A 25,036-nucleotide genomic window follows, 5' to 3' on the forward strand; every position below is an offset into this window, starting at 1 on the left:
CCCGACGAGCCGGCAACTACTCCGAAGTCCTTCCTGCCAACGAAGGTGGGCAGGACTCCTCCAACGCGCAAGGAGTGCGCCAAGATAAAGGAGGAGAATTCATATAAGAGAGAAAGAGAAAGAGAGAAGACGAAAGGGGAGAGAGAGAGAGATACATACAGAAATGCGAAGGAAGAGATCGAGGGAGATCGCGCAGGGCGTTAGACCGGGATATGCGGAAGAAGGCACGGGGGTACGGGGGTGGCGAAGGGGAGTAGATGAGGGGGATCGTAATTCATATGCTAATCTGGAGGAGATGCCATTGTAATCTCCGGTCGCCTGCCTCCGTGCGGCCCCACAAAGCCTCGGCTTGACGCGGATGCAGGAGTGATCCTGAGCACGGTGCTGCTCTCGCCGTTGCTTCTCTGCGGCGCACTGTATATCTATGTAGACGCTGTATCTACGTAGTCGCAGAGAGTTCAATCAGGAAGGTTACTGAACTTCGACAGCACCGTCGAGCCGCCTCCATCCTCAGCGGTAACCGCCGATGTCTGTCCTCTATCGCGTACGGTCGTACAAGATGGTTTCCACCACTTCATCTTCGCGTCTCTCACTCTCTTTGTCCACCCTTTAATCGCGTCATCCTCAACAGTCAACTCGGCACGATCTTTACGATCCTTCGTGACCATTGACGTGATCCTCATCAGGTTGCCTCGGGGCGATACAGATGTTAATGACGTCATGTAATTTGTTCGGATAACGCATGGCAAATCTTAAGTCGCGCAATTATAGAGGACCGATATTAGGCGTAATCCGCTTTAAGATGTTAAAATCGATATCAACATCCATTGGAATTAAACTATACATACATACTCGTAGTATTACGTTTCAGTAAAAGACGCGACACGTTCGATCGCGTCTGGCGCAATCTTGCAATTAGCAATATTATAAGATTACTATTCAGTAATAATAGGTATATAGTCACATCACTCTAATACGTCTCGTCAGCAGTAAATCATATCTCAATTTAATCCGTCTATAAATTCTAACTCGATCGCATAAATGGATTCTAAGAATTTCATCTTGATTTGAAAACCAATTGAAATCGAATTGACTCACTTTAAGTTGTTTTAAGTAAGTCGAATATACTATAATCGTTTCTTGTCGATTTCACGAAGTATCACGTGAGAAACATTGTACTTTAGTAAGCAAACTCGTGAAATTCGTAAAACATATATTTCTATTAAAAAGAACGAAGGAAGCGATGCTACACTTCTTCGTATTCATAAAATGATAGTTTAAGATAATCATTTCTCTCTTCTATTGAGGAAGATCTCATTGTTCCAAGGGACTTCTTCACCCTTTCTCACATTAATGACTACCCTTTATGGCTGCGTTTTGCAGTCGTCAACATGCGGTTTAATTACATCATTTTATAAATTTTCTTCCATAACGACTAGCACGCGAGAGGTGACTCCGCAAAGTAAACGTCCTATTTAGCGATACAAAAGATAAATCAGGCTTTAATTGCGAGATGACGCAATGCTAAAACGTTCGGCTGCAGAAATGACTTGTTCCACTATACCAATTCCTCTTATCGCGCGAGATACCGCGAAATGTTTGTGCGATAAATCCATCTGCGAATTGTACGGAGAACCGTACAAACAATCTAAAAGATATTTCACGCTGAATTTGACTTTATCTTAAATCCTTGCTAACGCTTAGAAATTTACCGTGTTGAGATGCGCGAACAATGACCGTTCATAAGCGCACTATCTTCCGTAATATCGGCTGCAATTTCACGACCACAACTCGTATGTACGAGCTATGTACTTATCTTTTCGAGTTCTTATCGCGGTGATATATCATCGAAGATACGTTTACTTCAGAAAGAATTTCAACGAAATCCATTCGAGTGAAGATTCCCGACGAAGCTCTTTTTCGAAACATTTTTCACGCACGTCGATGGTAAGACTCCGCACGCGCGATAATAGCAGCCGAAGCAGCCGGAATTAAGCGACGAGAACAGATTTGAGAAATGCGTATCTCGCGCGGAAGTTGGCCCGCCGACTCAGGGTCGGTCGAAGTTTCTACGACTGGATAAGGGTGGGTGCTGCTGCTGCTGTACCGGAGCTAGTTGAGCAAGTAGATAAGTTTCGATCCCTCAGCGAGCCACCTTGCTCCCACCGCCATCACTCGCCTTACCGCTACCTCTTCAACGTAGATAAACGTATCCCGGAATATCGGGTTGGGGAAAAGAGGGAGGGGGCCCACGGCCGCCTTCTCGCGTCGCTGCCAAGTTCGGCCCGACTGACATGACGTGGACTGGTCTTAAACCCATCCGAGAGAAATCCTCGCGGATTATAAGAGTCCGTTTTCGTACCTTTTCTTACTAAGAAGAACGACGGATGACGGGGTATTCGTCGTAAGACAAGCGCAAACTTACTCGCTGGATTTGTACTGCAACTTCATTTTATAGTATGTCGGAGAGAGTATTCGCGAAGTTAGTTGATGTATGAGCAACGACACTTATGAGCAGTGTCAGAGAAATATGAAAATTACAAAATAACTTTGAGAAATATTTACTGTAATATTCACTTGAATGAACATTTCATAGAATATTCGAATTTTTCGTAGGAGAAATATTTTGATGTTTATCGTTTGACTTTATTTTATTTTAACCGAGGTTTAATTACAGTTAGTTTTCCTTCAATTTCTAAATAATAAATTTATGAAAATATTAAATACATTCAAAGAAAGAAAAATATCAAAATAATTAAATTTTATACAATTTTAGAAATCATTAATTAGAACCGTATTAATACATTCTTAATTTAATCATTCTATTTATTTGGAAAGAAAGAATAACAAGCTAACAAATATATTTTTTAGAATTATTTTAATTCTCTCTTCCCGAGAATATTCATCTAGAGTATTTTTATATTCCAGTGATAAAAAAATGTAAATTGTAAAATATTATTTTATGTCCTTATCGTTCAATATATTTTTTCTTCCGTAATAATCATTCTTGACAAATCTTTAAATATGCAATTACATCGAAAATTCGCAATAAAAAAGCGTTATGTTAATTAAAATTTTGTTTTTTTGACACTGTAATAAGCTTTTCTTTGACGCACTTTTTCTATTCAATATTTCTTTGACTTCTACTTACACGTTTTAAAAAATTATGAGTAAGAATCTATATCCGTAATATTTTCAAATATTAATTATTTAATGCAAGCGATTAATTGACATTAATTTGAACGACAATTCGACAGAACAGGGCCATTTGGCAGGTTGATGGTGTAGGAAAATACGTTATCATGAATAAAGCGCGGTTTAGATATCCGCGTCGTGTCAAACAAAACGTTCGCTTTGTTCTCATCGTCCAGCGAAACGATAATTTCTCGAGAGTTAATTCCTCTTTCGCTTCCGCTTGGGGAGTCGAAGGAAAGAGGACGCGAAGGGCACGTTAACACTTAACTCCGGCGACAAAGGTCCAATTCTTGGTCCCTACGGTATCCTGACGCGACAATGGGAGCGAACTCTCGGCGAAAAGTACCCGGGGCTAAGGACAGACGGGATATTTCCCAACGAGGCGTTGATACGCCGAAGGGAATCGAAACGGGGGCGGTATGAGAATTGCCAGGGGTAAAAAGAGGGGGAGGCAAGAATTTGCGGAAAGCGGAGATGCAACGAGGCTGCAAGTCAGGCGGGAATCTAATTTCCCGAGACAAATCCTTAAATGTGCCCCGGAGCCCGGTTGGAAGGCGCGAGCCAAGGCATCTCACGGAATGAGCTCTCGTCTAGCATCCGCGACAACGACCTTTAACTCGGCTCGCCAATTTTGCGTCTCCATGACCCCCTCGCGAAACGCGTCATTAAGCTCATTCACGCGGGAAATGCGGTAGATCGAAAACAGAGCGTCGCAATCCGAGATGCAGTCGCGATCTAACCGGAAAAACATAAACTCCCCCCTCTCGGTGGTTTTTGTTCGAACGAGATTGCATTGCATAAAAGTATAGCGTCTCTTAATTAATTTATCGACGATGAAGACAGACAAACGAAACTATTTGGAAAAATTTGAAATAAATTTGCATTCATTAATGTTGATATGAACTTCTACGATGAAAGATTTTTCAATTAGTTAAAATTAAACATATTGAGGTGTTTTACGAAAATTATTCCACTTTCATTATCGCAAATAGCATAATATTTTAAATCTTGTTACCGGTGTTATTGATATTTCGTGATAGTTTAATTCCTGCGATTATTAATCTGATTGTATTATATCCACGACTAATATTATATTATGAAAATTAGGTTGCTATAATTATATAATCTAATATTGCAGTGTTAAAATCAAAAATACTCATATTTGATATTTAATAATAATCAAACGGAATGTATATTTTAACGGGACTTAATCGTTGCTACACAACACAAATGAATTTACTGTAGTAACTTGAAAACCGATAAGTAATGATTAATTATAAAATCAATTTGTAAGAGAAATAGTTTTCGCTGAACGTAGCGATAAGCATCGATCGTTTTTTCTTGTTACTGATCATAATTTTTTTTTTATAATGTGATAGGTCGTATCGTATTCATCACGCAGAAGATCCGATCGAAAGAAATGTCCTGTACTGTACGAGTATGCGAAAGAAAACGCATGGGTACGATTCGCAATTGGGCGAGACTAAGATCGAATTGAATCTTGCGAGGATTCATATAGACGACGAATGGTGTACTTTTTTTAGGTCCAATGCCATTTCTTTGTTTCTGTTCTGTATTCCAGAGTGCATGATGGACGACGGGAGCGCCTGTGCCATCTTCTGGAAGTAGGAAGCACCGGTTTCGGCCGCTGAAGGTAACTTCGACTTCCAGGAGATAGCTAGCTTCCTTCCAGTACCTCTATTCTTCTTCTCCGCAAATTGGCAGAAAGAGAACTTCCCCCCTCGATGAAATGAGAACAAAATGAATAAGGAAAAAGAAACGGGTCCAACTACCCAGCCCTTCATTCTCTCCCACCAACATCACGCCAACACCGCTGATTCAGCCAGCACAGCCCGCCGCAAAGTTCATTTTGCTGCTCGCTAGTGTTTGAACCACCAAACTCCAGCATTCCCTCACGAACCACTATCCCTTAGCCCGACTTAGTGCAGCCGGTACATGTCTATTCGTCGAGAAGGCTAAATTTGCACAAAGAGCTCGTCCAAATTCTTTCGCAAAAAAAAAAAAAAAAAAAAAAAAGGTCTCGAATTTCTCGGAACTTTTGACACACACGCGTGACTCATCAGGACTCTCGCGTACGTTTAAGATTCTGTGCGTGAATTGGATCTGGATTGGCACAAACAATTGGTTCAAAATTCAAAAGTTCGATTTCCCCAACACATTGATTTCCAAAAATCAAAATCTCTTCGCTAACAAAAATTCTCGAGATGCTCTCAGCTGAAAATTCAATCGTAATAACTCGCACTGCTTATCCGCGCGATAAAAACGCTATTGGGCTCCTCTGTATCAGTCTCGCCATCCCCTTCTCATCCGTTTCTCATCCGGCACGATACGCATCATTTTACGCATTACAGAAGGTATTATAGACAGTGTTGTGCGTACCCACATGCGTGACTGAAACCTGTAGCCGTAAACCTGTCGTTCGTGTTTTTTTGCTCTGTTTATTACGCACCGCCGTTACACACTATTGAAGCCTCGTTACGACGAGGCGTGCGTGGCGTGGACGCTCTTAGAATTCAGACCGGCACAATGAACCGAGAGTGATGCAGAATATATGAGAGAATCGCGGTCTTAGAGCGTCTACCGACCGTACGACAGCAACGACCCTTTGCTCCGAGTACCGAGTTTATTATACGTTTCTAAGTCCATAGTCCCGACGTCTTACATTCCCTTACAACCCCTGTCTAATCTCATATCCATATTCGTATGGACCAAAACCACATCTTGATCGTACATATTATATATATATATAAAAATATTATATATATATACATATATATATCGCTCTTTACAGCTATGATCATATAATAGTGGCTCGCTCGTTGGATGTGTTGTCTCGTTCGTTGTCAATGTGTTTTTTATCACCTCTGTACATATTTTCTGATTATGATATAATATATGTGAGCTACATTTATCTTATTGTATTATCTAGATTTGATTCTATATTTAACAATATAATATCCCTATTTTTCAACAGTCGATTGAACCATTCTCCCACCCGCCACATTCCGTTCTCTCAGTTCAATTAGAACTATTTCCTGTATTATCCTACTTGTGAATCTCGCACAGCCATAATCGTGTTTTACTATTTGATATTACGAGGATACATGCATATACACACATACGAATACATACATTAATACACACATTCAGTGCAGATATTTCTAAACAAATTATCGCGCTAATTGATCAAAATTTGATTTGTGTAATCTGTAACTGTTACAATCATTTTAGGATAAATCTAGCTCTTGCACAAAGTCGAAAATATTTTTTAAAGCAGAAATTGCTCAAAATTTTTTGCCGGACAGTTTTAAGTACGCTGTATCCACCTTAAAAACGAAAATTGGAATGATTTTATATCAATATTGTGAAAAATTCTCAGTCGGACTCGGATATCATTAAATAAAATTATATTCATTTCATCTAACATGAAACACCTCATAATTTACCCGTTCTTCCTCATTCAACTTCTCGCGCACAACTTAGAAATAGCTGCAGAATATAACAAGTATTTATTGTTAAACTTTGTGTAGCGGTGATCCATCTCGAGAATACGTTACGTTTTCCGTCTGCTAAACAGCTAAAGTAGTTTAGCCGAATTGCTCCAACAGCCGTAAAAAAGAAATTAAAAACCTCGACACGGATCACCGTCGGGAGTGTCAGCTATAATTGGATCGCTTAACATCCTACCTATAATTTTATCGCGATACCGTTTGTCGTTCGTTTTCGGTTTTTGATATACTTATAATATCGAATGTAGATCAACATATTTATTTCAATTATTTTTCTTGTCCTTGTTACAATTTCCGTTACCGTTCCCATTCAAGTACCGTATTTTCCACTGTTACACTGTATGTTACATTGCTATCGGTTATGATAATTGTCTCGTGGTTGTTCTCGGTTTACTATTGTCGCACAGAAGACACACACATAAAACCCATACACGTACACTTGCGCGATTTCCAGTGCTATTAGATGTACACGTAATAATAACGAGTGTAACCGTGCGCGTTGAAGGTACCGTACGTGTGCACATCAGATATGTTACGTTTTTATATATATATTATATATATCTATATATCCCTATCTCCCTCCCTTTAGGATGGTGGATGCTGGTGTAACCGTGTAACTTTGTCGTTCTCGGTGTTAGCCGCAAGATCTTCTCTTTAACGCCTATAACGCTTAGCTCACACACAGAACTGACTAACGTTGTTCTTTCTTTTTTCTCTGTTCCCTCTATTTCGCAACGTGCCGTCGTCAACCCGCAGACAGAAAGCTGTTCGTTGGTATGTTAAGCAAGCAACAAACTGAAGACGATGTGCGACAGCTGTTTACTACCTTCGGTTCAATAGAGGAGTGCACCATCCTCCGTGGACCCGACGGAAGCAGCAGAGGTGAGTGCTCATTGTCAGCTGTTTACTTAATGTATTTGGTAACTGTTGCATGATTAGTAATCGTGTGTACATACAAGATACAATCCATTTTCTCTCAACCTTCTCCAAAATAAATATTTCCTCGAGAAAATAACAATTTAAGCATCATCTTCTCACTTCAATTTTACATTCCACACAGAAAATTCGTAAAAACGTATATGAGAATCGCAGATATTGCGACCAACGATTCACTGTCATAAAAAGTTCAAAGATCGCCAATAAAGGAATTTAAAAATAGCTTCAGTGCTTCTCAGTCCCTGAGGGATTAAGCACGAAAACCGTTCTCTCTAGAGAACTAAGTGTACCGTAACGTGGTGCGCGTATATTTTTATGTCGTGGGATAAAAGCATAGGCACATTGTCCATAAAAATACGGGTATCTGTGCAATTTTTAGCCGCAGGGCGGGATATTCGCGTCCCTCTTTACTGCACGATCATTTTACGTCTTTGCCGCGCGTTACCTCTTCCACTCGATTCATACAGTTTTAATCCTTAAAAAATCAGCGAACATAACCATCTGAAGCAAAAGCTTACGTAATTTCAACGCTGTTGTTTCATCTTATTAGCGTGTAAAAGTAATTAATTAATTTTATGATACACAGAATGCAATAAATGCACATTGTATTTGCCTTCTTTTAATAATTGCAACCAGAAAGTTACAGATTTATTAAAATAAAGTTTTATTCGAATTAAATAAAAAATGGAGTTTTCACAATTAAAAAAATCTTCATTTTTATTATATATAAAAGAAAACAGTGACATTTTGTTAAAGAAAAATTGGTTTTAAAATGGTCGAGAAATAAAAAGAGATGTGTAACTTGGTAAACTTGGACACTTTGTACATCATCATCTGAGAGAGCCGTGAAGCTCATAATCCGCGTCTTTGGGCATTTTCATCGAATGATGAAGCGAGCAAAGAGACTCTCCGGGGCACTTGCTTTTCAGAGGGGTGGGAACGAACGGACTCCGCGAAATTAATCACGAGATGAGGCAAAAGGGAAGGAGGGCGACTATCTCAAAGGAAAGAAGGCAATTGCCTCGACCAAGCATTACGAGAAGGAAAAAAGAGATAGAGACTCACCGCGCCCGACGATGATGCACGACCAACCAAGCCCAGGCGGAAGGATATAATCGCGACGGCATTTGAATATTCGCTCACGCTGTAAACAGCGCGGAAGGGTAGGTAGGCGGCAAAGGGTAGATGTAATTCGGGCGGGGATAACTGACGGAATGGCGGACGAAAAGTGGGCGCGGAGCTGCAGTCGGACGAAGCGCGGCGAAAGCAATAATTTCCGCTGGACGAGGCGGCGAAATTTAAATATTTTCATTCAAGAGTGAAGACCTCGCGATGCGTCTTCACTCGGAAGGTAACTAGGGGAGAGGGGGAGGGAAGTTAGTAACGAGCTACAGAGGTGATCGAAGAAAATGGGAAAGCAAGGCGGACCAGCGAAAAGGGAAAGAGAAGAAACGGGGGAGGGTGGGGGGGGAGGAAAGAGTGAGAGTAGAGAAGAGATAGGGTAAACCAAGGACCGGGAGAAATAAGGAAACGGGTAGGAAGGGAGCGGGTAGGCAGGCGCGAATGTAATTAAATTCCACTTTGAAGTGAAACTCACTTTCAGCAGTTAATAAGATTTTGATTCGCAGTCGGTGACGTAACGCAGCGCGCCCATCGTCTTTGGCAGGTAGGCGCTGCTCGCTCGCTCGCGACGACGACGACGACGACGACGGCGACGAAGGAAGCACGGGACGTCGAGGAGAAGAAGTAACGGAAGTAGTATGCGAGAGAAGAGCTTTACAATGTGCGAAGTCTGTGCTCCTTCGCTTCCAGCAAAGACCAAGCCCACCGCCCGGCCTCTCCCGTCCTACGGTTCTACCGTTGCGTCAGAGCTCCGGTTCTTTGTCGAAAGCCAGGACGATGTTGCGCCAGCTTTCCGAGCTCTTTAATTAAAATTACGCGAGCGCGCGCACCACGATGACAGTTTCCAACCGGTAGTCGGTTTATCACGTAGAATGCATTCGCGATTACTCGCCGAGAATCTCAGGTATGCCGCCCCGGCAATTACAATACCTTTGGCGAAATGAAGCACAGGACGCGAGGTCCGAACGCAATCTCAAGCTTAATCTCTGCATCGCGAAGTTGACCATCCGACGTTAGGCAAGGGTCGGTCAAGGCGACCGGTTAACCACATCTCGGTCGCATCCATTTCTCCGAATCTTCTGGAACGAGTTCTAATTCTACGAGTTTCTATTCTCAGCTAACGCTTAGTGCGCGAATCTTCCAGAGATAATTCCGCCGCAATCCCAACCACGACATTCGTCCTTGGACATTGGTATCAGAACGAAGTTACTCAGCGGGGATGGATGTGCTTGCCGTGGGAAGGGCCTGATCGCTTATTCCGCGCAACTCCACCGCGGCATATCCCACGCCCGGATCTCGTCCCGGCAGAAACTTTCCCAACACGCTTCATCACCGCTCGCCGAGCCTCGGTCGAGTTTCATAACTAGCTAATCCGACCCGTAATAGAGAGATCAGGCAGAGCTCCAACGAGCGCGGCCGTATGTATATATACACACACAGCATATATATATATACATATATATATACACATTATATATATATATCGCCATACTGCGAGTCTACGTGCTGGCACCAAAATTACAGCGGAGAGGATATCATTTCGGTAACTCTTATTCTGGCATCATCCGTCAGTAAAGCACGGGGATCAGTTACACGTCGGGAATGTAAGCGCACGCGGCCGGAATATCCTCCTATATACTTAACTCGCGCAACTTCCGTCAGCCGGTGTGATCTCCCAATGAGTTACGAGGAACGAAAGTTATCAGCGATATCCACAGTCGTCGCTCCTCGCTCTTCCATTCGCTACTCTTTCAACTTAACTTTTCTTATCGGATAATGCTACCTATCTGAAGGAAAGGTGATGGAAGATTTGTCGGTAACGAGAAGTCTAAAAAAAGATCTTCGAGTTCTTAAGGAGACACGATCGTCATCATCCCTGTTTTCGTCGTCGAAGCGACGCACTGCGTTATCCTTCCCCCGCAGCTTTCCCTCAAGCCTTACCATCGTCCCGTCATCTCCCAGGGGGAAGAGGGGAACGACGATGGAGCTCTTCGTCCAATTATTTTTCCCTCGCTTCGAAACATTTCAACGCCACTTCAACGAACGAACTCGTTCTATTCTCGTTGCCGCGCAACCCTCTCCGCTACCCTACGCCAGAACAGAACCGCGTCACTTCTTCCCCGGTTCGCTTCTATTCTCTGTCGGAGTTACGTCCCCTCCTAGCTGTGCGTACGCGATCCCAACTGGGCCACCCCTTAACGTGGAATCCGCATTATTTCAATTGCGCGAACAGCAATAATTCACCTCGCTAAGAAGATTATAAAATGTTTATGAATAATGGAACAAAGTATATATTCTGAACGAGGTCCTTCTATCACAAAACGTAGGAAGGTACGCTTGTCGAGGTATAACGCCACCCTACTATGTGGAGGCACCTACTGTGTGGTAGCAACCGAGTCACGTGTAGTTTGTGTGCGTCACGATTGCGCAACCGTGTGCCGTAAGCGCGATACGATTATTCAAACCGGGGAAACAATTCCGTGCATTAAGTCGTAATAACATTGCGCGCCGGTATTCCCGATCCTCTTTTGTCGCCAGGACTCGCAAAACGCGGTATTTGGTACTCACAGCCCCGACCGCGCTAACTATCGGGTGGCATTATGTAACATTTAGCCACCCCCCCCCGGGCACGAGAGAAGTACAATAGATCATGAGTTCGCAAGTTACTGTGCGAACAATGCAATTACGAGAAACATTATATCGTTCGCTTCAAGATCTCACCTTAAGGGATGCGGCGGATGCTAATTTACTCGGTTTTAACATCGAAATACTAACATAGCGTCTATCGCTTTGTACAAACTTGAAGCTTCTGATGTGTCGCTAGAAACATATTCGATTAGTAATCTCGCAAGAATTAAAAACGAAAGTTTTAATTGAGAGAATAACCAGCACAAGCAAATGATATTTCTGCAATTAGCAAGTGTGCTGAGTGTTCTATGTCAATATGTTCTTGCAGTCGATCCGTTAATAATGCGTGCGTTTCATGGACTACAAACGAATGTTTAGGGATTAAACACGAACGACGTGCAATCGCCTGTTTTCTCAGCACGTTGTGTCAGTACGATTTATCGTCGTGTTAATAGCTAGCGCCCTTTAAATCGTCGCCCCAGTTCGCCGATTATAGCACCACGAGGTCGGGCACTCGCATTTACTCGCGCGCGAAATCATTTCCGATCATTTTCGATGGAGCTTTCGTTTTTGACTGGTGCGAGACGTAAAGAGATTGCGATGGCCGCGTTAACGATATTGCTGACGGGAAATATGACGAATCAATAATTTCCTCAGCCTAGCATTTTATGATGGGGCATTAAACGAGCGATGGTTATCGACGATTAATCGTTCGGCTGTCACTTGCATCGGCGCGTCCACGCGCGGTATGTATCGTGCCTTAATACGCGCGGACAATTTGCGTTCTTTATCTTCGACACGCACATGGAACATACGCCTCCATTATTGCGCAAGCACGGGATATATTACTGTCGCGAGGATTATAGGAAAAATATTCTGCGCTTTACGGGTACACTCTCATTATCGCGAGGCTATAAACTTGTCCGTCCTCATTATCTCGCAGGACCGTGCAGTTATCAAGCTGTAATTCCATTAATGATTCTACTTATTACGACGCGATGCAAATTGTAGAATATAAACGTTTCTGCGCCACGCTTCCAAGATGCAATGTACACAAAACGAATATTAAGTGTATTATGAAAAAAAATGACCGGATCCGTGATAAAATCGCATATTATATTGTAATGATCGGTCATTATTTATAGTGGCGCGAATTGAGGAATATAAACGTAGTGTTTCTGCGCTACGTTTCCAAGATGCACGCTGTTAATTTCATAGTGTTAAATTAGACCCAATTTAAGTTTTTAATCATTTCTATAAATCGTTAATTTAATTAAAACAATAGAATTAAATAATTTAACTTATAAGAAAATATATTCAATGTGACTCAAATTTAGTTTTTTATTTACTAAGTGCAGACTTAGTTAATATGGACATTATTTATTTTGAAAGTCCAACGGAAGATTTACATCTTGACATACATGAAAGTTAAAACAATAAAATCTTGTATAACTTAAGAGATTGGGTTGCCAATTGCTCTTTTGATATCTAACAGTATGCAAAACAAATGTTAAGTGTGCTGTAAAAAAATTATCGGAATCGTGATATAGAATCGCATATTATATCGAGATGACCGGTCGTCATTTATAGTAGTAAAACTACCATCTTCTCAGTGTAAGCACCGCCGCCACCTTCTGGCGCCACTTTACCCATGAAAGAGGGTGCTCTCGGGTAGAAGCTCTCAATATGTCCGACCTAATCCTCTCCCAGAGGACTCGGCGTCCCCTCTCGCGCTTTACTTTGCAATACGTACAAACATTTCGAGCCCAGCTGCGCCACGGGATTTAGGAGCTGAGCGATTAATAAATGCTCCGTACGACGAGCTGGCACCAGGACTCTCCGACAGCCACTCGACGAGGAGGCTGCCCGTGATTTACCGTCCGGACTCGCGTGTCTGCATCCAAGCCCCTGCCGCTTCGTCTGGATTTTCGGTGATTTCGCGGCATCGTTATGATTTAGTGCCACGCTCCGTTTGAAACATCGACGACGATCGGTCTTCCTCCTTCAATGTTCGAAAACTTGGCTAACGTCGAAGACGTCGAAGTGACTGACGAATCAGTATTATAGAAGCTGATAAATCTTCGCACCCTCCCTTTAAAAAATACTTTTACATTGTTCTAATCAATGCTTGATTTATTGCTCAATTTGTATTAATATCATACTTTTATACAAAGAAAAAAATTAGGTACACATGTAAAATTACAATAATTATAGTACTGATTTTTGGATCCCATTAAAGTGGTATATCTACAATACATGTAGATCATAACTTACAAATAAAATTATTCTTCTTTACAGTAATTAAACAATTAGCAAAAGTAAATTTATAATTGAAGTTAAGTTCATAGAAATATTAACTTGCCAATGAATTACGTAAAATTTTTTTAAACTCTGTTACAAATATAATGTTGCAATATTTTATTATACTACAAAAATGTTACACAAATTTGTACATTTACATAGAAACTATCAATTTGTTGTAATTTTCCGTCTAATATTGCTGTGTAAAAATATATTTACACAATTAGGGGTAAAAGTATTCATATTTTTGTAAAATAATTTTATATATTTCCACCTCGATTTTCACTATAAAGTATGTAATTATTACACATATTTTTGTAATTTTATATACTTTTTTACAGTGACTGATACAAATTAGCATATAAGTTACATTAAATTCTTATTAGTAAATGTGAATTTGATTTACGATGATAAAGGTCTAGCTTAATGGGAATCAAACTGTCGTGTTTACTCTGACAGCATGGAAATAACTATAACAGCGACATTATCGACATTGTGATAGAAGGAAACAGTGTCAATGTATATACGTTACTCGCGAAGAGACCTGCTTTGCAAAACTTACTTGTAACTGATTATATGGTTACAAGTAGGTACGGTCGTACTTGGTGTCACTCAATGATCACGACGTAGCACGAGTGATGAGGTTAGTAATGGATTATTAAACTTCCCATGTTACTTTACGACATAGTTCTGCAATACCCCACAGCCTATAAAGCTACGAAAACGTCGTTTTCCTTTTAACGACTTTCTGGAGTCTCAACCAGTATATAATATGGCTAGTTATTAATAATACTATCACCCCAATTCTGAGACTTAACACTGTCCCTACTATTCTTTCATTACAATTGCGTCGCAATATTTTTACCATCTCGCATTCGATTTACGACATGAAATTATAATTGTTATACCTTGTCCGTTAAATTCCTGTTCATCATAAATTTTTATGTTGATGAATTATTACGCCCCGATCGTTCGGCGTTTTTTACGTCAACCATGAAATTATGAAGAATCGTTATTGAGTGTAGTAGGAATTTTACAAACGTTGCTGAGATCAGATTCGAACGCGTCGAATAGCTTTTACGATCAATATGTGTGCAACATCGTAAATCTGATGAAAATCCCATAAACATTCGGTAGTAACTCGCGCAATATTATTTCGTGGCACGGATATAATATTACTCGATATATAATATTACTGCGAATTCGTATTACTGGTATTCTATAATCGACCAAGTACGAACTACATAACAAATGGAGAAATTCACGATAGCTGGATTAGTCGCAGACTTACGGCTAATTTTCGTAAACGATTACGAAACGCAGAATTGCACTGCGATGGATTGGATATGAACGTTTCGAACAGATGCGCGGGGAGAAGTCGAGAGAGAGAGGGAAAGAGGATGCTGCTTCAGAGCGGTCTGTTAAGCTGCCCACCATAGGTTATCCGATAACGCACAGCGACGAGCTGTTGCTCGTCGAAGGGACGAAGCGTCGAATCGGGATGGGTAATGCACGAATGCGAAGGTTTATGGGCAATATGGTATATTTACGGTTGACGGGCAAAAGCCGCCGTATGGAGGCTAACAGAAGGGGAGCGAGGTATCCTCTCTTGCGCTCTTCCTTCTTCCGTCGTCTCTGCGAGCTACGTTGGATGAAAAGCTCGCGGATATTGACGAAGAAAGCTCCCACCACGTGCAATATCCCCCGGTGGATATTGACGCGATGTCAGGCAAGGAACGAAGGAGCTGCGAGACGACCGCGAGAAGATCTTACGACAACCGCGTGCTTCCTGCGGCCTTTCGTGAACCAGGACGGTATAATCGCATTAATATAAAGACGGTAAATCTTGATGCGCACAATGGCGCCTCGTGCCACGACAACAAAGACACGTTGCTTCCTGGCTGTTGTTGCTTGCACTCTCACAATAGGGCACGTCGTGTCATGACGATCAACGAGGTCGGCTCGGTTGACTATAATTCGTGTGAACGGTCTTAGAAGGACCCCTTGTGTGAACACAATTTTATTTTAAGAAAATTTCTAATCAAATGGATATTTCTAATCAAAATATCACTGGACATAATGAACTATAGAAATATTACACAAAAACTGTTTGATTTTTTAAATTAAGTAATATACGAGAGAAAGAGGCACATTTTCTACTAAATACACATGATAAATATCAGCTTGGCAATTATTCACTACTTTTAGCACATAGGATTTAATTTGGTAACAATTACAAAATTGGTGCGATGAGAATAAATCTAATTAAATAGGAGAAACCCATTTTCGGTCACAGCGAATTTTAGTGCTTAAATATTTCAATGTGAATTATAGACATATCCAATTCTGCAAAACGTGTGCAGAAATTCTTTTTAGTCTTAAAATACGATTATGAATAGAACTAGAATAGTATTATTACATATTAAATTAACAAGCAATTTAATATATTTTTTATGCTGCAATAATAATAAACCTCTTATAAGAATATTACTTAGATATTGATAGAAAATCCTAAAAACTGCGAATAATTTTTTGCGAAAAATATTATACCTCTGTCTTCCTGAGTGTCTTTCAATTTATTAAGTTTAAAAATCTTTCAAATTTACTTTTTGCTTCTTCAAAATTTACTATTTGATCTTTTAGATTTATATCGTTTTCTTTTTTCGATAACGATCAGATTAGATTAACCCTACCACTATAGAGGCAAAAGAAAAATATACATCTGAGGGTCAGAGACGTCCTATAAATTTGCATATATATGTATCTTTCGAAAGATCCATTTGATCCTGATCTCGTTGAATTGACAAAGCAAGCCTGCAGCTAGAGGGAGCGTTCAGTTGACGTGATTCAGATCCTTATCACGCTTGGCATGTCTCGCGTGACCGGGAGAGGGGGAGAGGGTGCGAGATCTAGTTTGACAATCCCTCAATGAAAAAGTTCGTGATATAAGGTGCAATTTAAATAAATCTGTCACGCGAGTCGTTATTTATATCACCCTCTCGCCATTCACTCTCGGAATGTGCTTGCATGCAGGATTTTGGTGCACTGCCGAGGTCAGAGCCAAATGTCGAAATTCTCAATACATTAAATGCATCATACAGTCAGGGGATAGATTTTACTTCTCCTTAGACGACGATGATTGATTGCGATGCTGTTTATCGAATGCGCATCCAATTAATCAAAATAATCCTCCGAAAACACTATCTATAGAAATGGTACCAGTATCACGGTATGTGATTTTTCTAAATTTTTTCATGTTATTTTTAAAATAAAATCATATTAAGAAGTTGTCAGAAAATGTTTCAAAACAAATGTATTTTTTTGCTATTTACAATATCAGGATATTTGAAAAGTGAAGTGTATTGAAAAATTTATCGAAAAATCTATTCTAAACTAAATAAATGCGAGCTAACAACGGTTAAGAAAACTTAGAACCCGGCAAAAGCAACTGGGATAAACTAATTATTTTTAACGTGTTAAAAAATTAGGGGGCTAAAATTTTCTAATAGGTGCGAATTTGATTTACGATATGGTGGAAAATTCAACTTTAATGGAGGTATTTTCATATTTCAGAAACTTCACACGAAAGCCGAGTTCATTAGATTTTATCGTTTCCCTCCCGCTGTTATGATCGTTACACATTCTTATTAAGTGACGACGCGAGTTGCGAAGCATGTGAGGAAACCATCGCCATATAAAACTAGATAGAGCGACGAAATTTTTTTTATCTTTCATCTTGTCGGATCTAGAAAAAGGAAAGTAAATATATGAATGCGGAACTCACTTTCTACTATTGTTCTATTAATCGAATTTTATTTTAGGAGAGAAAGAGAACAGGAGATATTTTAGAGCTCCTCAAGTAAGAAATTGGACACGATACGTTTAATCCGCTATATTTTTCAGAACCTGTTTAAGATAGAATGAGATGGATTATGCATAAGATAGATTGAGGTATCTCCACGTATCTCGTTCTTATGCATCTATCTCGTTCTATCTCAAATGTTCTAAACATATAACAAACCTATCAGAAGTTGTCTAAACTATGTTCCATCTCTAGATTGAGGATCTCTAGTGTATTGTACCCACACATACATTATCGTTCCATCTCTTTTTAGGTCTGTCAAGATGATTCCGATATTATGTTTCATCCAGTATTACATAGAGGAAACACGAACGTCCTCCGCGAAATGTACGTTTCATAATTGACCGGGGCCTGCGCACCCCCCGAATACTGTGCGGCCTTACCAGGCCTCCCGCGGCAGATTCATCTGGATTATAGTACAAAACTACTCTGCTGCGCGCGGCGTATTTACCCGGCATTAAATTACACAGACGGTCGCGCACGCTGTCGAGGGTCCAGCGCAGGGCGCCTCGCCGCGCCGGCCGGTTTACTTTCATCACATTCAATATTGATCACGCTCAGCGTGCGCGGCTTTATTTATGCAGCGCGGCGCGCATTGTTGCACGGCCGGTTACGGAAATCATGTCTCGCTTTGATCAGCATGCTGCATCTGCGTCGGATTTTGCCGCAGCTTTTTCTGGCGCGCCGCACTTCATCCCGGCATTCTCGATACCATTTCCTTTCATTTCATGAGAAAACGAGATCGGTTCTTGTTAGATCTCAGAATATCGCAGCTACAGGTAGCATGATTTTATAATGACGTAACATTCATACTTTATTATGTATCGATCGTAAAATATTAATCACTTAACATGTTGTGTGATAAAGGATTTCCATTGAAATTTAATGTATGTCAACGTGGCTTTAGTCAAATTTCCATTGAAATTTAATGTACATCAACGTGGCTTTATTCCAAATTCCAAATATATTTACATGAATCACCGTTTGAATCAAGTTTCAATGTAAAAATTGCGTTTGCTAGCCGTTAACATTGGATCTTGCCCAAGTTTTCCCTCGGTATCGTCGCATCTGGCGTCCGCCACGCGAGTCGTTCTTTCCCACCTATATGCTGGGTGTCTTTCAGAATTTCTTAAGACAACGTAAAGGAAATACAGATAAACGTGCGGAGGGATCTGCCAGTATTCGCGAAGAAATTCCAGTCACGTACAGCACTTCTGTTTCGCTCGACGGACGTCTCTCGAGAGCGAACATTTACCTATGCAAATTTTTAGTTATGGCTGAAGCACGTGAAGGGACGCGCTTTTAGCGCCCGGTAATCCCTGCTTTGCCGTTAAATAAACAATTTTCCTTCATGTCGCGCTTTGGCGAAAATATACCCGGGGAGAAAGGGAGAAAACGCATATGAAGTTGCCGATAACGTGCTGCTCCTATAAAACGAAAATGTGTGTAACGACACGGCTACATCCGCGCGAGAGATTCTTTTTCGTATAAATTCTCATCTTCATGGCGAAATACTCTGCATAATCGCGATGAAATCTCGATAACTGCAGCCTCGATTGCTGAGAGAAAGCAGCTTATTATTACGTTTAATTGGAGCAACAGTTGAATTAAGATGTGAGAATAGAGGGAAGCAAATAAATACTAGTTGAAAGAGAATTGTTGGACGTGTATATTCTATAGAAAAGAGGCAGGGATTGTACGGAGCATTATAGAATAGAATTTTATTCTCTTCAGCATTTACAAAGTCAAGAAGGGGATTTGGTTTACAAACATTGTTCCTATTTTACTCATCTATCCTTTATCATTCTCGCGCTCTCCTTTCTCATTCTCTCTTTAATTGCCCTATTTTCTATCTCTCTTTCTATTCTTATTATTGCTCTTCTATCTTATCCACGTCTTAAATACATTATCACACACACACATACACACACAGTGGCTACACGTTCATTATATTATCACAGCCATAGTATCCAATACATACAATTCTTTTTATATATACATTATTGTCTCTCTTCTACTATTTATTTTATCCTATCCTAATTGTCCTATCATGTTTTTTCCTTCTTCCCCTTCCCTCCCCCTCGTCTCCCCTTCTCTCTTTCTCTCCTTTCACTGAGTCCCTTATCTCTATATCTTCTTAACCTCTTTATTACCCCTCCTTTTGTTTTATCTAATTCCTCATTCTATAACCGATATCTTTCCTTTATCCTCTCCTAACTCCTTGAATTTATCCTTCATCTCGGCATACTCATTTACGTAATGCTCTTGTATAAAGCATTATGTAAGAAAATGTCATAAATTAAACGATCGATTTGTAGATTGTAGAAAAGGATAAAGAAAGAGAAATGTAAAAAAGATGAGACAGACAGATGGATATGTGTGTAGTAGTAAGAATAGGTAAATGGAAGTGCAATAGAGGGAAGTATTGTATATATGGCTTTGATATTTGTGTACTAATGATGCATGAAAAGAATGAATTCAGAAAAGTGTATATATGTATGTTAATTTTACAATAGTATACGAACAAAAGAGTTGATGAATGAGTGCAGCAATAAAATTTGTAGTCTTCTTCCAATGTGTAAGCTGAAGTAAGTAAATTCTATTCTATTCATTGCGCTAAGCAATGCTAGATACGCTCTTATAATTCGAGGGCTGATTTTCTTCTCGTTATAAAATCGCGGGAAATATGTACGAGCGATTGGATTAATTTAATTTCCTGATAATTTTTACTTCTTTCTTCGTACATTTTGCTTCTGCCGAACACGAGGGATGTTCCAGGCACGTTCTTCGTATTTTCGTTCTCTATCGAGATCGCCTCGTATTCAATATTCCGCGGGATTTCCGCTTTATCGTTAGCCGTCTGTATGTAGTATCGGCACGACCGTTAGAGAATCCTCGATTCCGCGGCCTTAAGGGACTTAGGAAGGACTCCTGGTGAAGGGGTTAACGCACGATTTTCGCGATATTGCGAGTTCGTTACAGCGTGCGGCGCAATTCGCCCTGGGGTAATTCCGATAATACCAGCAATCATCCTGTCACCGAGTTAAGCCCTCGTAAGCTCCCGGTGCCTTTCCGGCAGCAACTCCGGTGGAAACGAAAGCAGAGGAAGGGCTGCAGGTATAGGAAAAGGTTGGCGACTTCCCATGGGGAATCTATTCGTTTTCCTTGTCGGAGGACGCCGCCCCTCCCTCCCGATCTCTCTCGTGCCGTTTCCACGCGTATTTAGGATCGAATGCGGGGTGGATCGGAAGGGGACATTTCAGCGGATGAGGGCAAACCAAATGTCGTTATCGAAATGGCCGTTTCTGGTTTTGTTCCCAATTGCCATCAGAAAATCAGCGACGGGTTCGATGATACTTTATTTCACGATGTATTACTTAATTGAGACGATAACGATTACGAGGTTTACGTCAAAATCAATTTTGAACATCCGGATAACAGTTGCGTGGAGAACGCAAAGGTCTTTTGTTGTCGTCTACATGAGTCACTATAGTTAAAAGAGAACTCATCGTCTGATAAAAGTCAACGGTGTCTACCGGAGACAAAGTGTGGAGAAACATCAGGAAAAAGAGCTAGAGGAGAGGGGTTTGAGCAAGAGACTGGCGGGGTGCGGGAAAGTGGTCGAGTATAAGGGAGAATCTCCGGACTAATTAAATAACTAGCAAAGTCACCTAGCAACTTGGCACCTCGGCCCAGTCCATCCCACTTTCCAAGTCCGCGCGTTTTCTTACTGCCGGCTTCTGTGTTTCTAGCTGTCTCTGCCGGTCCCCTTTCTTCCTTCATCCTCGCACCAGCCCTCCGCCACCCCTTCGCGTCGTCTTTCCCGCCAGCGACGTCACCTCGTTATTTAATTAAACTTCGCGGGAGCAGCCCCGTACAGTCGCTTGATACCGAAGCACGTACCTTGTCATCGTCCATTTTCGCAGTATCTTACATTTTCAACCGCTAGTTTTGTCTGCCTTTTGCGGCTTGTACGCCGTCGTCGCGGAAAATGCGCGGAATTTTGAGATATACCGTCTATGCGGACGTCGCGTTACCAGGATAATTCCTCCAGAAACTAAATCGCGCATGGCTCTCAACAATTGAGCGAAAGTTATCTTCGTGCTGTTAAATGAATTATATTCTACGCTTGAATTTTCTAGAAAATTTGGATTCAACTTTGTAAGCAGCGAAAATATGACGCGACTACTAATTAAACGTGTAAAATTCTTTTGCTTTTCAACAATTTTCTCTTAACAGGTTTTGAATTCTGAAAAAATAAATGAAACAGAGATAAAATTATATACATACGTCTGTAGTAATGTTGGCGAATATATGCTGTCTCCTTTAATTTATGAGCTTTCGTCAGATAGTTTTTAATTGTAATTAAACAAAACGCAAAAGAAAATGTTTGCCGACTTGCCGCACGTTCGTTCAAGTGTTTCATCTCTCGCTAATTTCGTGTAGAATCACCGGGTGCTGTTACTGCTTGCGAAATAGTCCCGGGGGTAGTCTAGCCACGAGCCGTTAATTTACCGCCGCGAAAATAAACCGCGGGGGATCGTCGAAGAAACTCGTCTCATACTTCCCCGTCCTGTTTCTTCCTACTGCCTCTCGCCCTGTCCCTCTCGCTTCTCATGATATACGCTATGGGAAGTTAAGTTTCTCAACCGCACCCCTCGAGCGCACCGACAATAACTTCCTCCTTTGAGACTACTCCTTTCGTCGCGAGCGGAAACGAATTTCCAGACTGTTGGAAACTGGGCTATTAAACGACTTCCGTAATTGCGAAAACGCGGAGAATTGTCACCTCGCTACTTTGTTACAGAAATAACTCGCGGCAGAGCGAGATCGATGTCCGAATGGCGAATTGCTCGATGGCGGTTCACGAATAAAAAGAAAATCGTTAAATGTCTCTGTAAGACATTTTTACCGACTCTTTACCGAATTCTATTATATTTTTGAAAAAAAAAAAAATGTTACTCTTCCACTCTTACAAAATATCCATCTTATTCCTCGAAATAACATCTCGGTCTGTAAATATTTCGCGCATCGGCGAACGCTTCTGCATTCTAATCGCGCACTAGACGACTTTCTCCGAGTTTCTGCAGCGACTTTCAAAGCGACGTCTCAAGTACTGGTATAACGGGTCGAATTGGAGCGACAGAACGAGATGGTAAATCCGCCTTTATTGAACGATGCGCACGAGCTTACGTCGTCGTATCGAACCAATGGAAAATCACGATCAGTATTGACCCGCACCCTCTCGTTTCACGCAAATTTGTTTAGACTACCCTGAGGGCTGCCACGATGCGCTATCTCGATCAGCAGGAGTTTAATTTTGAGAAACGCAAACATCCCGTAATTAAGCGATCCTGGGAAACAAGGCCGAAGGGTATGCTCGCGGAGACTGGTGAAAAACCACTCATAATTGCCAGTCGAATCAATATTTGAACACCCTTTATAATGCTGAATGGTCAGTAAGGACCCGGACTTGTTCGTTTACTATTCTGGTGACCGCGGAAACGTTATCGTTCGAAGAATTAATAAGACATTATAATTTCCATTCGGCATACGTATGTACTTTTCATAGAAACTATGTACATACGTCTGTATAAATTATCACGTAAAACAAACAGGAAGATATAATTTGTTTTCTTAACGCATAATTTATTCACACAGTTAATGCTTCCGAGCATTACGCGACTTTAAATCCGTTTATATTCTGCGTTGAAATGTAGTTTGCAGTGCACTATAACTTTATGTTATACATTAGTTTTCATATAATTGAGTATTCGCTTTATAGCCATGCGAGTTTCTGATTGACATTCAAATATATACGTTGCAAGTTGTGAATTCAGCATTGATAGCAATTTGGATAAATAGGTATCGGTATGAGGAATCTCTCTCGTCTGTGAGATGAATCGGTTGAAAGTTTAATACGATCTTAATAAGCCTGAAGTTTTAATCGGTTGTCGTGGTAGAGATAGTTCCTCCCACGACCGATAGACAGAGAACCTAACCTTTAATAACGCCTTCGATGGAGTTCTGTAATCCGGTTGATCGTGTCTGGAAATATCGCGCGAGTTAGAAAGGAGGTGCCGGACTTCGGATATCGCGCGCGAACTTCGTCGCCCGTTCGCGAAACTTCATAACGCCCTGAGCGAAATCCGCCTCGCGCAAAAACCAATTAAAAACCGAATTACGTCTTAGCCCCCTGGAGATACCATTTAGCTGCCATTTCCGTCTCGAAGCTGCATGTACCTGACCTGACGAAAGGTGCGAGAAATTATACTCGTAGCGTAAAGCACGGACTTCCACCGGCAGACAGTCTGACTTTCCGTCTTCTTGAACTACTTCGCAGTAGTGATTTTATTACTCTTGTTTGTTCAATAGAATTAACTTTCCGTCTTTTTTGGCGCACAAGTGAAATTTTACTTTCAAATTTCTTCATTTTTACTTAAAGTTCAATTTAAAGGTCTTAACGTCTAAGTCAAAAAAATTTTCTATAATGTCACGAGATGTTGAAAAGTAATTCTTAATCATTTCACATACTTTTTTAAATTTTTTAAAATTTAGAACAGTAAAAAAAACTTGGGCTGAACAAAAAAGAAACGTAGATTGCGGAGAGTTAATTACGTTCACGCTAAATACTACCATAAGTTTGTCGTTTGCCGCATTATTCATCATTGATTGTTATCAAAATATTGATATAGCAATCGACATTGCGGTTACGCGAATATACATATTTGATGTAACTATCTGTTGTTCGCCGTGAGGTGAGGGTATTTCACGACACGAAATATTGTTACGAAATTAAAACTCAAGGAAAATTACGGGATCGATCGTGAATCGCTCAAGAAATCGGAATCATGTGCTCTCCCTCTCTCTTCCTTTTTCTTTTGTTACGCTACGCGGCTTCAATGGATACCGACGATGCATACTTTTAGCAAGGCTTGTACCTTAGGTGCGAAACCACCGCTGTTGTTTACGCATGTTTACGAATGCAAAGTGTTTGCGCGCATTGTGTGCGGATCCCGCGTGTGCAACGCGTGAGCGCGGCCGTGCTCAATGGGACCAGGGCGTGCGTGTCACGAAAGGGTAGCGAGAGGAGGGCTGCTCCTGCATGTGCACGAGAGGGTGTTAGCACACTTGGCGAGCTGCCATTTAGAGCTGGAAACAACGGGATGAGAGGGTCGCCGCCGTTTCTTCCCTCGCCGCATAGTGCTGCTTCGCAGCAGCGGCCGCGGTGCCCTTACAAACGGATGTAGAAAAGACGGTCGTAGCGGTTTCTTTCCCTCTTTCAGTTGGCTCGCTTCTTTTGTAAATACATTAAAAGGGGAGCCGAGAACAAGCGAGCGCCGTCTCTCTGTACGTTTAAGGTCCACTTTTCAAAAATATTGACACTCTTTTGTACGATCCCTCTCTCTCTCTCTCTCTCTCTCTCTCTCTCTCTCTCTCTCTCTCTCTCTCTCTCTCTCTC

At 41.1% G+C, this 25,036-nt stretch overlaps 1 protein-coding gene across 14 annotated transcripts in view; it reads left to right on the forward strand.

The window, feature by feature from the left end:
• Positions 1-25,036, forward strand: part of bru3 (CUGBP Elav-like family member bruno 3) — a 426,425-nt gene that overhangs the window by 348,538 nt on the left and 52,851 nt on the right. For 9 of the 14 annotated variants that reach the window (XM_018547201.1, XM_018547200.1, XM_018547198.1 and 6 more), the window contains exon 3: positions 7,482-7,607. The exons of 2 other annotated variants lie outside the window; for them this stretch is intronic. In XM_018547201.1, coding sequence (XP_018402703.1) covers positions 7,482-7,607 — 126 coding nt within the window. Of the gene's footprint in view, positions 1-4,732; positions 5,571-7,481; positions 7,608-25,036 lie in introns of those variants that run through there. 3 more of the 14 variants (XM_018547207.1, XM_018547205.1, XM_018547206.1) reach the window with 3 other exon arrangements.

The sequence above is a fragment of the Cyphomyrmex costatus genome, unplaced genomic scaffold (genome assembly GCF_001594065.2).
Source record: "Cyphomyrmex costatus isolate MS0001 unplaced genomic scaffold, Ccosl1.0 scaffold61, whole genome shotgun sequence".
In the NCBI taxonomy this organism is placed as follows: domain Eukaryota; kingdom Metazoa; phylum Arthropoda; class Insecta; order Hymenoptera; family Formicidae; genus Cyphomyrmex; species Cyphomyrmex costatus.